General features: G+C 46.2%; 1 protein-coding gene across 1 annotated transcript in view; it reads left to right on the forward strand.

Moving 5' to 3' along the window:
• The first annotated feature begins 3,149 nt into the window (after nt 1–3,149).
• BEST1 (bestrophin 1) overlaps nt 3,150–14,558 on the forward strand; it is a 35,583-nt gene continuing 24,174 nt past the window's right edge. The window contains exons 1-2 of the mRNA XM_088454485.1: nt 3,150–3,301; nt 6,606–6,700. Coding sequence (XP_088310611.1) covers nt 3,150–3,301; nt 6,606–6,700 — 247 coding nt within the window. The remainder of the gene's footprint in view (nt 3,302–6,605; nt 6,701–14,558) is intronic.

Below are 14,558 nucleotides of genomic sequence, written 5' to 3' on the forward strand. Positions count from 1 at the left end.
AGACCTTCTGTTGCAGGGTCTTTTCGCACACCCCAACTTAGCACAGCTGTGTTGATTGGGTGGCTCTTGAGACCGATATTTTGAGATGCAGAGGCATCCCAGACTCTATTATTCCCACCATGCTTCGCGCCAGAAAGCCGGTTTCGGCTCCGCATTATCATAGCATCTGGCGATCTTATATTTCGTGGTGTTCCGGTCAGGGCCTTCCATCTAGGACTTATCGATTATCCCTGTTTTTGTTTCTTCTCCAGACAGGATTAGATTCTGGCCTTCACCTTGGAACTTTAAAAGGGCAGGTTTCTGCTCTTTCCATTTTGCAGACGTTCCTTCAGGGGGTCTTGCGTGTGCAGCCTCCTTTTGTGCCTCCAATAGCACCCTGGGATTTGATCTTGGTACTCTGGTCTTTCAGTCTTCCATGTTTGATCCCTTGGAGGAGGTTGATATTAAGTTTTTGTCTTGGAAGACGGTACTCCTCCTCACTTTGGGCTTCGGCTCACAGCCTCGGAATTGCGGGTTCTGTCCTATAAGCTTCCTTACCTTGTGTTTCATTAGGGTGGGGCGGAACTCTGGACAGTAGCTGCTTTCCTTCCTAAGGTGGTGTTGGCTTTCCACATAAACCAACCTATTGGGGTGCCTTCTTTTGTAGAGGATTCAGGTGTTCCTTCTACCCTGGTGGTTGTTCGAGCTTTTCACATTTGTTTCTTGGACGGCGTCCCTCCGCAGGTCGGAGGCTCTTTCTGTCCTCCTATGATGCTGTTCGGAGGGCTTGGCCAGCTTCCAAAACAGACGTTGGCTCATTGGTTTATACTGACTATCCGTCAGGCTTATGTCAGCAATGATAGTCGGCCTCCTTGGTCTTTTTCGGCTCCTTCCACACGTTCTGTGGGTGCGTCGCGGGCGGCCGGTAGAGGTGCCTCCACCTTGTAATTGTGCTGTGCAAGCACTTGGTCTTCTGTTCACACGTTTGTGAAGTTTTACAGATTTGATAAGTTTGCGGCTTCAGCATCAAGTTTTGGCCGCCTTGTTCTGCAGGTTCCTCAGAGCGCTCCCGCCCGTAGGGAAAACTTTGGGACGTCCCCAGCGTAAGCACCTCCAGTGTCCCCTAGTGGATGAAAGAGAAAATGGGAATTTGGTACTTACCGGTAAATCCTTTTCTCTGATTCCACAGGGGACACTGGACTCCCACCTCAGCGCTCTTCGCCTGTCTGTTCAATTTGTTCCATGCGTAGTATGGTTTTTTGTTGTGTGATGTTCTACTCCCTTTCACTCTTGTTGTTCTCCATCTCCTCTCGGTCTTCATTTTCTAAACTGAGGGCTGGTGGGGAATAGAAGGGGAGGAGCTTCACACTTCTAAATTAATTAAAGTGCCAGCTCCAGCTATCCACACCTCTATACCCCAGCATAAGCACCTCCAGTGTCCCCTGTGGAATCAGAGAAAAGGATTTACCGGTAAGTACCAAAATCCCATTTTTGCCCAGGGCTCCATATACCCTAGTTACACCACTGCATTAAAGTTACCTGACTTTAGAAAGCACCAAAGCACTAGTATGCTGCAAACATTTATGGCCTATGGAACTATGAATGGGCACTTATACGGGCACCTGGGGCCTGATTCAATGCGGACGCAGTGATGATGTTGAATTGCCTTGGAGTGATGTTTTTTGAAAGCGCATGAGTCTGAGTCATGATTTTGTACGTACAGAGTCGCAGATCGAACTTAGGAGCTCATCCAGACCAGCTCACTAGATGCATTCTTTCGCACCCAGCTTATGCAAATTCGGCTAAGTGACGGCACGGCAGGCGATTGCACGGCAAGGCATAAGCATGCCCAATATGTCTTGACATGCGATCACTTTGTGTATGCAGACGCCCACCAGCCTGTCTTAAGACACCCACTTGCGCACATCATCATCTCCATGAAGTGTATGTAGTACATCGGGCACCATCGGAAGCAAACGCAGCGCTTGAGGTTGACTATACCCTACCGCAAGCACTGCGAGCAATTCAGGGTGAAATACAACCAGGTGACATGTACAATGACGCTGCCTGTTAATTATGCACGCCTCTTAACGGCGTCGAGACGCTCAGGCACGCCTGCGTTCGCATCTCCACTCCCCCGTTTCTAGTGGTCTGCCCCTGTCACCACCCACAACGGCTTCTCCTGTCACTCACTCTTCTGGGCTGTCTATTCGCAATGAGCGAATGCTTCACAAGCTTTCACACTGGTTTGCGCTTGCGCACTGCGATGCATGCATAGAATGCGAAAATCGGCCAGCTACAAGTGAACGCTTCTTAGCATCCGGGTCTGTGTCAGGTCCTTAGTGTTGTGGGCATGTCGGCAAAAGCAGTTGCGTACAAATGCCCTGTACAGCTCACATTGGAGGCCATACTCAGACGGAGGAGCTGCATCTGCTATAAGACTGGTGCAGGTTTCCATGGTGCGACCAATGGTGAGTTTTAGATATGCACCAATCAGTATTTCAGCATCTAGGACACTGACAGTGGGAGTCTCAGTCTGTGCACATTCACACTCACTGATGTACACCAGGGAAGGGCTGCGCCCCACTCAGGATCAGTCCCCTAGTTCTGTCATTACTAAGCAGTACTTTATAAGCTTCTACAACAGGAAAGGTAGTTATATCCTCCATCTACAGAGAAATCAGGTGCACCCAACTCTCTTCTCACTCCTTATAGAGTCCATAGACACTCACATAGATGCCTATAAGTCCATATCCATCTGTATTTCAACTAACAAGTGACATATCTTTGATATTCCTATTCCAGGTATCACATCATATGTTTTTAACCTTCTCCTACTCTACAGTTAAAAAAACTTAGGGGCCCATTTATCAATGAGTTTTATCATACACAACAAGATTTAAAACTTGTTGCGTATGATAATGGTGCTCCAGCCAATCAGCTCTCAATTGTCATCCGTTTGAAAAATGACAGTTAGGAGTTGATTGGCTGGAGCACCATCTATCATACACAATGAGTTTTAAAACTCGTTGTATATGACAAAACTTGTTGATAAATGGGCCCCTTAATCTCAAATTCTCTTTATGTGCCTACATGTATGTATCATGTCAAATACTCTACATTATTCACACTTCTCATCATCCTTCCAAGCTATCGGAGTACCTATAAACATGACAGTCACTTACAGCAATCGAGTGGCAGATGCCAAACTGGGTACCTTCTCCCGTCTGCTTCTCCGTTGGCGAGGCAGTATCTACAAATTACTGTACCAAGAGTTCCTCATCTTCATCGGCTGTTACTTCATCATCAGTGCTACCTACAGGTATCTGTCTGGTTATACCATACAGCCTATGCAGACAATGACATTTATCTGTTATACACTTAGACTTTCAGTAACCATTATAATGGATGGATTCGCAGCATAACTACAGTCATTACTAGTATCCATGGGTAACTGAGTGGACTATCAGTTTGGTTTGTTCTGTACCTACCTGCTTTTCATATGGTGTTTCTAAGGAAATTAATGGAGGCTGGAGTCCACCATAGACTACTGTAGATATACCATAGGTAGTGGAAATACAGGCAGTCAGCAGATACATAGTTACCTGATCTGTCTAAACTGCAATGTGGCTGTTCACCTCTGTGCCTAAAGAATAAGATCCCTGCCATTTGGTAACTCACATATATGGAGAATGTGTTTCCTGAACTAATGCTGGGTACACACTTAGCGATGTATACCCAGCTTGACATCGCCGGCGACGGGACCCGGCATGCGGCAAGTGCATACACCATACCATTCTGCAGCATGGCATCGTTAGCGACATCCCCCTTTGGCCCTGCAGTAGGGCCAACGGGCAATGTCACTAGCGACCCTTGGGAGCGCGCATATCATGGGTACACACTAGACGACGTACCCGATATGCCGCTCCGATCCGTTGGATCGGACGACATATCGTCTAGTGTCTACCCAACTTAAGTGTGAGAGGTTGCACCAGTCATCCAGATTACTCAGGATAAGACAGGGGCGTAATCAAAACCAAATAGAAGTTTCTATTAATGTTACAGTAGCCCCAATGAAGTAATCATTGCGATTAGATAAAAATAATAAATTACCAATCATTATAAACCTCAAAACTCAGATAATGATTCCTCTCTTTGAGCCAGAAAATGCAGTTAAACCTCAGAAAACCGCCGTTTTCAGAGGATTACCGCAATGTATATGTATCTCCATATGTAATATAGCCATATGTAATAAAAAGGTCCGAAGCAGATATCGGAGCCCATATGAGGCAACTACGGAAAACGTAACTATTCATGTTTAACTGATTATTATGGCCAGATAACCGGGGGGGCGACAGGGGCGATCGTCACTGGGCCCCCACATGTTAAGGGCCCCCACACCCATCGGGGTTAAAGTGGACCGGAGGAGACTGAACCAGTTCCGCCTCCTCCGGCCAACCTAACCCCGGCGCCGCAGGGAGGCTCCATTTACCAGGTGCCCGCTGTAACCAGTGGGCGCACGGCTCCCTCCCTGCAGCGGCAGCCGGAGTCGGAGGCTTGAGCTCAGATGAGCTCCAGCCTCCGGCTCACGCAGTGCACTATGGCAGAGACGTCATGATGTCTCTGCCATAGTGCAGAGGAGCAGCCGAGCGGACTGCAGTGGACGTGGGGCTTACTTAAGGTAAGTATTTATTATTTATTTTTTTAGTGCAAGCTGCCTACTGGAGGCATTACTGGCGGGGGGCATTACTAAAGGGGACATTACTCGGGGGGGGGGAGCATTACACCTGGGGCATTACTCGGTAAGGGGGGAGGCATTACTACTGGGGAATTACTACTGGGGGCATTACTCGGCGGGGAGGCATTACTACTGGGGACATTACTATTGGGGGCTCTACTAGAGAGGGAGCATTAGTATTGGGGGCAGTAATAGAGAGGCATTACTACTGGGGGAATTTCTACAGCGGGCTCTACTAATGGGGGAATGACTACTGGGGGCATTACTATTGGGGGCACGACTACATGGGTATTACTACTGGGGGGGGGAGGAGGGTTAGGTTTAGGGTTCCCGGGGGGGGACTTAGGGTTAGGCACCCCCCGGGAGGTTAGGTTTAGGGGGCGGGGAAGGGGGGGTTAGGTTTAGGCACCCCTAAGGGAGGGTTAGGGTTAGGGGTAGAAATAGGTTAGTATATACTTACCTGGGGACGATCGGGATTTCCGCCTCTGCCGGGTTGCCGCTGTTGGGATTCCAACCGCCGGGCATGGGTCCGGCGGTAAATCATACCGATTCCATACTAGCATCTAGGACAGCATAAAATAGTTATAGGCAAGCTGACACTGACGTACCCTGTCCTGACACCCACTGCCCCCATCACATATAATGACACAGAGACAGTCAGGTACCTCTCGGGCAGTGATGGTGTCGCACACCCCGCATTACGGCCCTGCAACCTGATAACCTCCCAAATGGCTGCATTACTCTTAGGGGTAAATTTACTAAAATGGGAGTTCTATTAAGAAGCAGCCCATAGCAACCAATCAGAATCTACTTCTCATTTATCTAGCACCTTCTAGAAGATAATACCTGGAATCTGATAGGTTGCTATGGGCAACATCACTTCTTAATAGAACTCCCATCTTAGTAAATGTACCCCTTAATCTCAGTAGTAACATTACTTAATAAGTTTCATCATTTAAAGAGACATGTATCTGTAATAACATATAAGCTTATCTTTAACACAAGCATTAGAAGCTATAAGAAACAAATGTACCAGAAAGCAGGAAGGAGCAGGGAGGTGTAAGTGAAAGCTTGGAGGGCTGTCTGTTGCCAATCATTGGCATATAGCAGAGGTTCCCAAACTCCACTGTTACAGTCCAGGTTATAAAACTATCCATGCTTGAGCCCAGAATCCAGATGGTTAAATAAAATTGATTGAGGTACTAATTAAGTCTGCTGTGTTCAAGCACAGGTATCCTTAGAAACGTTGAGTTTGGGAACCTCTGGCATATAGGTTTATATTTATGTCAAGACGAAAAGCTCTATCTGCAGCACAGAAGGGTGTTTACACCGGAAATAGGGTTTTCTCTGTATAGTCTCAGTTTGGCAGGTGTAGCAAATGGTTTTCTTGGCACAAACTGCATGCAGCAAATACTCCACCATCTAGACCAGGGATGGGGGACCTTATTTCTGTCTAGGGCCATTTTGATATATATAGCATTTGCGGGCCTGGTGCAGGCCGTGCCCCCTCCGTGTGATGTCACACGGGGGCAGGGCCACAATCGCCAGTGATTAAAGCAATGCCCGGAGCACCCTGAGGATGCTCTGGGAGCTGTAAAGCCAGCGGTGTGACCATCTGAAGCATCCTAAGGATGCTCCTGGCGGCACTGCTGCATAGATTCTGGCTGCAGGTTACCATTCTAGGCACACGGCTAGCCAGATGAGGCTAGCAGAAAAAATCTCCGAGGGCCAGACCAAATGATTCCTCGGGCCTTATACAGACACGGGCCTGAGGTTCCCCATCCCTGATCTAGACACTGCCGTTATGCCCTCCTTCCTGATCGCTGAGCCATCACCCTGACTATGGTCCTCCCTACATTCCAGTGACCTCATTCCATCTGTACTGCAGGCTCCTTCTCAATGAGCAGCAGAAGATTCACTTTGAGAAGCTGGCGTTGTATTGTAACAACTATGCAGAGTTGATCCCTGTATCGTTTGTCCTAGGTAAGAGCAGGAACATTACATACATAATATATGAAATATTCATAATAATGCATATTGTGAAGATATTACCAATGAGGTCTGCATCTGTATTAAGTCAAGAAACCCTGTGAAAAAATTATCTGAAAAAAGTGATATCTAATTTTAACACAAGGGGGCTTATGTAATAGGGTGCGAGCTGCACCAGCTGCGGGAACTCCTGCGAGTCTTCCCGTGTTTTTAAAGCAGCAATCATTGTAAAGGCAAAACCAGCTTGGTTTTGCCTTTAAAATTATTGCCACTTTAAAAATATGAAAAGACACTCAGGAGTTCCGGCATTTACTGCAGCTCGCACCCTATTACATAAGCCCTAAGGTGGCTGATTCTGAGTTGGAAGAAGAGCAAAAAAAAAAAAACAAGTAAATTTGCACCTGGACAAACCGTGTAGCCAGGGCCGGTGCAAGGTTTCTATTCGCCCTAGGCAAAGCTTCACATTACTGCCCCATTACATTCTTTCAATTAATTTACATCAACCCACCACACTTACGTGTTTACCAAAGCATATGACAACTGGGTGAGTCATTTTTCATATGCACATCCTGTCTGTAAATGTATTACACTTCGTTGCAAAACCAGAACACCCAATATGCCCATTCACATCAACCTCATTTACCAATTCACACCCCACTCAGAACCCATTAACCCACTTCTCCCCATAGGTGCGGGTTTTTAGAAGTGGCAGTGTTGCCCATAGCAACCAATCAGATTCTACTTATCATTTATCTAGTACCTTCTAGAAGATAATAGCTAGATTCTGATTAGTTGCCATGGGCAACATCTCCACTTCTAAAAACCCGCACTTTAATAAATATAATCCCAATAATCCATTAATCAATTCACCCTCCCAGCACCCATTAACACATTCATCCAAAATGTCAGCACCTAGTAACATCCCTCCAACAGTAACCCATTTACTCATTCCCCACCAGCTCCCGTTAATCCATTTGCCCCACACCAAGCACCCATTAACCCATTCACCTCAAGAATTGATCACTCAGCACTCATTAACCCGTTCCTCTCTAAGGGCTCTATTTACTACAATCCGCATATTGAATGCGGATTGTAGTGTGATATTACCGAGTGAATTCGCATTGCGAATTCAGGCAATATCACAGGGATTTACTATAAATCCCTTGCAGGGACAGAGCTTGCGATAAAGCTCTGTCCCTGCGGATCCCATCCGCACTCTAGTCGCGGTATTTTCGGAAAAAATACAGCGACTAAGAGCACGTGCATGCGCCGACCCACCGTCGCTGCTACCCCCACCAACGATAAGCCCCGCCCCCGCGATCGCGGACCCCGCGACCCCCCCCCCCTCCCTTCATTACACTTACCTGCATCCTTCTGGCCTCCGGTGATCTTCTCCGGGCTTCCCGATCAGGTGATCTCCCATACTGCACTGGGACCCGATCACCTGATGACCGGGCCGCAGTGCACTATGGGAGACCAGCTGACCGGAGAGGAGCCCGATCACCGGTCCCTGGATTCAGGTAAGTAAAAAAAAAATGTTTCCATTTTTTTTTTCTTTTTTTTACAGCAATCAGCTTGCGGCCTGTTTAGACCACATGGCTGATTACTGGTACTGGCTCCCGCCTCTGCTCTCCCCGTTAGAGCAGAGTGGGAGCCCGGTAACCGGGGGAGACCCTGGATAATGCCACCTCCAGGTGGCGTTATTATCAAAGGGCTTTCCCCGATATTTTTTTACAATTCATTTTTAGTAACTCTAGTCGGATCACATTTCCCATTACAGTTATGGGAAATGCGATCTGCTTTACTAAAAATAAGTGATACTAGGGTTGGAGTAGAATTTTACTAATTCTACTCCAATTGCCCTGTAATAACTACAGGTGAAACTAAAATAATGTGAAAAGGGTGTGAAAACACCATTTTTCACTTTATTTTAGTAAAAATAATTTTAATAAACAGAGCCCTGTGAATTAATCAGTTCACCCTCACAGTATCCATTAACACAGTGGTTCTCAAACTTGGTCCTCAGGACCCCACGCAGGTTGCGTTTTCCAGGTCACCCAGCAGGAGCACAGGTGCATTCATTACTCACTGACACATTTTAAAAGATTCACAGGTAGAGCTAATTATTTTACTTGCGATTCTGTGAGGAGACCTGGAAAACATGCACTGTGTGGGGTCCTGAGGACCGAGTTTGAGAACCTGTGCATTAACAGATATGTCCACCCTGTCGCCACCCATTAACCTCACCCATTAATCAATTCACACACTCAGCACTCATTAACCTGTTCCTCTCAAATCCATTAATCAGTTCACCTGTACAGCACCCATTACCACATTTGTCCATACTGTCAGCACCTCTTAACCCCCCCCAGCACCCTTTGATCCATTCACCACTGGAACGCAGCACATTATAACCTCACCCCTTCCCAGCACCTATTAAGCTATTGACTCCAACCACCCATTAACCCCCCACCCCTCTGCACCTATCAACTTCCCCCCACCTAGCACTTGTTAATCCATTCAGCCCAGCACTCATTACCCCCCCCCCCACACTCTCACACCTCACATCGTCAGTATGATGATGACCAGCTGCCTAGCTGGCCACACAATCAACCATAAATTATAAGTATTAAAAATGTTTTTCTAGTTTTCTCATATAATTATAATTTTTTCTATTATGTATTTAGGAGACAGTGGGGCTGATAGTGTATGGGGCGTACACACGCACTTGGCTTTGGTCACACATCACTGGTTACAGCTCCTCTCCTTCTCAGTATAGGCCCTTCAACATTTTCAGGCCCAAGCCCAAGTGGACCCTAACCCAGCCCTGGAAATGGTGACCTTTTGATCCAAGCTGAGTGAGATCAAAAAGGCTGTTTATGATGTAACAAATCACATGGTTAGTATACTAATGTGAAAAATCACCTCCTGCATGCATGTTGCCATTGCTATCTATTTATAATCTATCTTAAAATAAGCTTACACTACACAGTCATTAGGCATATTAACAAATACAGTTCATAAATAACCGCTTTATAGCAAGTGACATGATCATCTTATTGAGGTTATAATTCACATACTACCTGCATTTCACCATTGCTATCTATCTGTCTACATTGGGGCCCATTTATCATTGTATATTTGAGGTATAATCCCCGAAACCACTCGATTCTGGGGGTTAATTGCAAATATTATGTTTCCCCCGGAAACTGCTGTAATCCCTCCATTCCTGCAGGCAGCCACCTCCCCATATAGGTTTCTATGGGGGATGCGATGCTGCCAAATGTACCAACATCCGGAATGCGATACATTCCGGATATTGGCCCCGGCAGCTAACGCCATCTGAAGATGACGTTAGCCGCTGTAGCCTATTGGCTACACCGCACATAATTAGCCGGCGGAGGGTTCCTCTGCAGGACTGCACATGCGCAGCTGCCCTGGCAGCTCTCCGTGTCCCTGCATGTGTCCGATTATACATTAATAAAAGGGGACCATTGTGACATGTTATATCAGCAGATACAGTTGATAGTTCTCTACACAATGGTGACCTTTCTACCAAAGCTGTCTGACATCACAAAGGCTATTTATGATGTAACAAGTCACATGGTCAGTATACTGAGGTGAAAACTCACCTCCTCCATGTATTTGCCAGTGATATTAATCTTTATAATCTATTCATAATCAATCTATCATTTAGGTTAAAATAAGCTTATATTACAAGGTCAGTATACATAACAACAGATACAGCTGATAACTAACACGTCTATAGCAAGTCACATGATCAAGCTATTGAGATTATAAATCACATTCTACCTGCATTTCACTAATACACACACTCACACACACTCTCTCTCTCTCTCTCTCTCTATATATATATATATACAGGTTGATTCTCCCATATACGTTATTCCAAAAACCGGAATATTTCGGTGCATATGTGATGTCACGACGTGACCTGACGTCATGACGTCACTAGTATCAACGGCCAATGACTAGCGGCCTGAGCGTGGTCCACACGTTAGGCCACCCCCTGCATCACCCTCCGGACCCCCAACGGCAGCCGCCGGACCCTCGTGACAGCCGCAGCACCCGCCGGACCCTTCCACCTTACCTGCCGGTCCCTTCCGCCTCAGTCACCGGACCCCTCACGAAACCCGCCGGACACCTGTAGCACTCGCCGGACCACCGCAACACCCGCGTGACAGCCCCGCAGGACATCTGTAGCACACGCCGGACCACCGCAACACCCGCGCAACACCTTCCGGACCCACCCGCCGGGCCCCCCCCAGGTATTCCGAAAACCGGAATAATCCAAAATCCGAAATGCTCCTGGTCCCGAGCATTTCGGATATGGGAGACTCAACCTGTACTTATTTTCATATTTAACATTTAGTTTAAAGTAATCATACCTTATATGGTGTGAAGTAAATTTGAAAGTTCTCTACAAAAATGTCAGCACCCATTAACCTCCCCCGCCAACACCTATTAATTCATTCACTCTCAGCAGCCGCATCTATTAATACATTCACTCACAGTACCTATTCATCCATTCACCCCCAGTACCCATTAACTCCCCCTCACAGCACCCATTAAACTCTTTTCACCCAACACCTATTAATCCACTCTCAGCACCCATGGTGTGAAGTAATTTTGACAGTTCTCTACAAAAATGTCAGCACCCATTAACCACCCCCAACAACACCTATTAATTCATTCACTCTCAGCACCCATTAACCCCCCCAACCCGCACCTATTAATACATTCACTCCCAGCACCCATTAATCCATTCACTCTACATTCCTCCCTATCACCCATTAAACAACACCCCTTCCCCCAGCACTCATTAGCTCAATCACTTACCAAGAAGCCATTAAAAAGTTCACTTGCTTGACTGGCTCCTGTTCATTCAGCTCCTCGATCTTCCTCTTGTACAGACTGAGAGACGGAGCTTGCATAATCGGCTGTTATACCAGCCATACACCGTGCGATTTTCTGGCGTAAGATGTGTTGTACAATTTCCCTTGAAATTCTCCATACGATGTGGTCAAATGGTGTACGATTGATCGTTACAATCATACTATACGATGCATACATGTGTATCACATTGTACACAATAGATCGCAATCTTACGGTTTTGCAATAAGATCTACGATCCAGCTATACAACGGCAGGGAAGAGCATCGGCATCGTAAACACATAGAATCAACACACGATGCGCACGATTGATCGTTACGATTGATCGAAATCGTCCACATCATGCAAAAAATCACACCGTCTATGGGCCGCATTAGAGAGAAGAGGAGGAGAGGAGTAGGAAGGGTTGGGCCAGAGGAGCAGGCTGCAGCAGATAGAAATAAATAATAACTGTCCATCACCAGCAGTAAGCATGATAAGGCCATCATTTTTATCCCAGACAGCCTCAGCGGGCCACCCCCTCAGATCCCGGCACCCTTAGGCAGCTGCCTAATATAAGCACCCTCTTTGCATGTTGCAATGCAAGGGCTGCAATTATATTTATTTTTTTGGCATGCAAGGTAATTATTGGTTGCTCTTGCATGTAGCCCAGAAATACTTGACAGCTTTATTTTTACACTGCAATTTAGATTTGAGTTTGGAATCATCCCTCTCACATCAATGGGTAAAATTTACTAAGCGGTGTGTTCTAAATCCTGGCAGATTTTGCAACCCACCAATTTACTAAGGTCTGCTGCAAAACTGCAGAGAAAGCACCTGAAAACAGCAGACAGAAATTCTGCCAACTAATAGACCTTAGTTTGGGTAAGGCAATGCACAGACCACTATAATCTGTGCAGGCTTAATTATGTTTAAAAGTATAGAAATAGTTATACATTTTAAAAACAAATCCATTGGGTCCCCCCCTCCCCCAATCAATAATTAGCCCTTGACCTCTGAGCCTGGTCTGGTTTTGGAAAATAGAGGGGAAAAAACTGTGTGAGGTTCCCTCTATTTTTTTTTTTAAAAGCACCAGGCTAAACCAGCCATGTGGATAACACTATAGCAGGGAGACACACCAGCATGGGGTCCTCCTACCATAATATTAACCAGCCCCAAACTGATCAGCCCAGGATTGTAATCCATCTGAAAGGTGGGAACCCCCCCTCCCAAGGGACAACCAGCCATGGGCTGAAAGGATTATTCCCCGCACCCCTGGGCAGTGGGTATGAAGTTAGTGGTAATATAACATATATTGCTTTTTACAGGCCCCGGCACGATGACACTTATAGAACCACAAGTGCCAGCATGTCTGGACATTAAAGGCCTGATGAAGCTTGTAGTTCACCTGTAAAAAGACAACACACACACACACTGAATACCTAATGTTGTAGTATTTTATTAAACTGAAAACCTCCCCTACACATCCCTTTTTCTCCAATTTAATACTCAAAAAATCCATGAAGAATATCCTCTTCGATCTATGTAGCATCCATGGGTGTTGGCAAAAAAAAAAACAGGGTCCCGTTGTGAGTAACAGGTTGCTTCCGGTCACTCTCCATAGAAATTAATGGGAAAGCGCTGATTGGCTGACACCAAACCCGCCACTTTGTACATTTTGCCCTAAATCTAGCTGCACATATTAAATCTGCCCCATCTGCAGTGTGTGACATGGTTTTGCCAAGGTATAAAGGGCCTCATTCAGACCCACTCGCAAGCGGCTGTCCGCTCGCAAGTGGGTCGAATGTGTGCACTGCGCATGCGCACGACGGAGGGAGCTCCGTCGTGCGCATGCGCCAGACGTGACGAGCGAAGGACTTTCCTTCGCTCGTTGTGTCTGATCAAAGGGGGCGTGCTGTCGATGTTGATTGACAGCACGCCCCCTTTGGTGGGCGTGCCGGGGGCGTGCCTGCCAGACGGAGGCGTTCCCAAGGGAACGCCTACCGTCAGAAGCCGGCCCCACTGACATCACTAGTGATGTCAGTGGGAGTGATTTTGGCTCTGATAGAGCCAAAATCACTCCAGGGCTTGTGGTCGAAAACCCCGACCACAGGCTTCTGGTCGCACTGGCGATGGTCGCGATGGTCAAGACCATCGCGACCATCATCCTGCACGCTCGTATGTGCTGTGGGTGGTGACCCACAGCTATACAAGCGTCCAGGAGGACGCTCCATTTTTATGGAGGACGGCCCTCATTCAAAGCGAGCGCTCTGCTCAGAGCGTCCGGCTCTGAATGAGGGCCAAAGTTACTTGCTTGTTTTTGCTTTGCTCCCAACTCAGGATCAGCACCAACATGGGTAACATTGCTTGCTGTGAATACTGACAAAGGAGCATTTATTCCTGATGACATCACTACTCTCCAAACATAACTATCAATTACAGGAGATTATAAAATTATAATTGATGTACTGTAATAGTAATTTACATTTTTACTTTACACATCAGCAGTGGTTTTCAGTGTATGTCTTTTATAGAGGATATAATAAGCTTGCAGAAATATTGTATTAAGAAAGACACTGTGACGTCTATGTACTAAGCCTTGTAGAGAGAGAAAATGGATGGAGATAATGTACCAACCAAACAGCTCCTGTCATTTTACAGGCTGTTTGAAAAATGACAGTTAGGATTGGTTGGTACTTTTTATCCATCCACTTTATCTGTTTCAAAGGCTTAGTACATAGACCCCTTCAGTATTTTATGTAGAAACGTTTACATATGATAATAAGCTTCTTCTACACGTTTAACAGCAGCCATATCTCTCCTTTACTATTACTGATGCACGATAGCAGTTAGCACCGAATACATTTACTGTATACTGTAATCTGATCATTGTTTGAGATTAGCCCCAATTTTTATATAGATCTTAATCTGTATACATTATACTTATTACATGTGTAAT

This window comes from Taudactylus pleione, unplaced genomic scaffold, assembly GCF_031769625.1.
Source record: "Taudactylus pleione unplaced genomic scaffold, aTauple2 ptg000619l, whole genome shotgun sequence".
In the NCBI taxonomy this organism is placed as follows: Eukaryota; Metazoa; Chordata; class Amphibia; order Anura; family Myobatrachidae; genus Taudactylus; species Taudactylus pleione.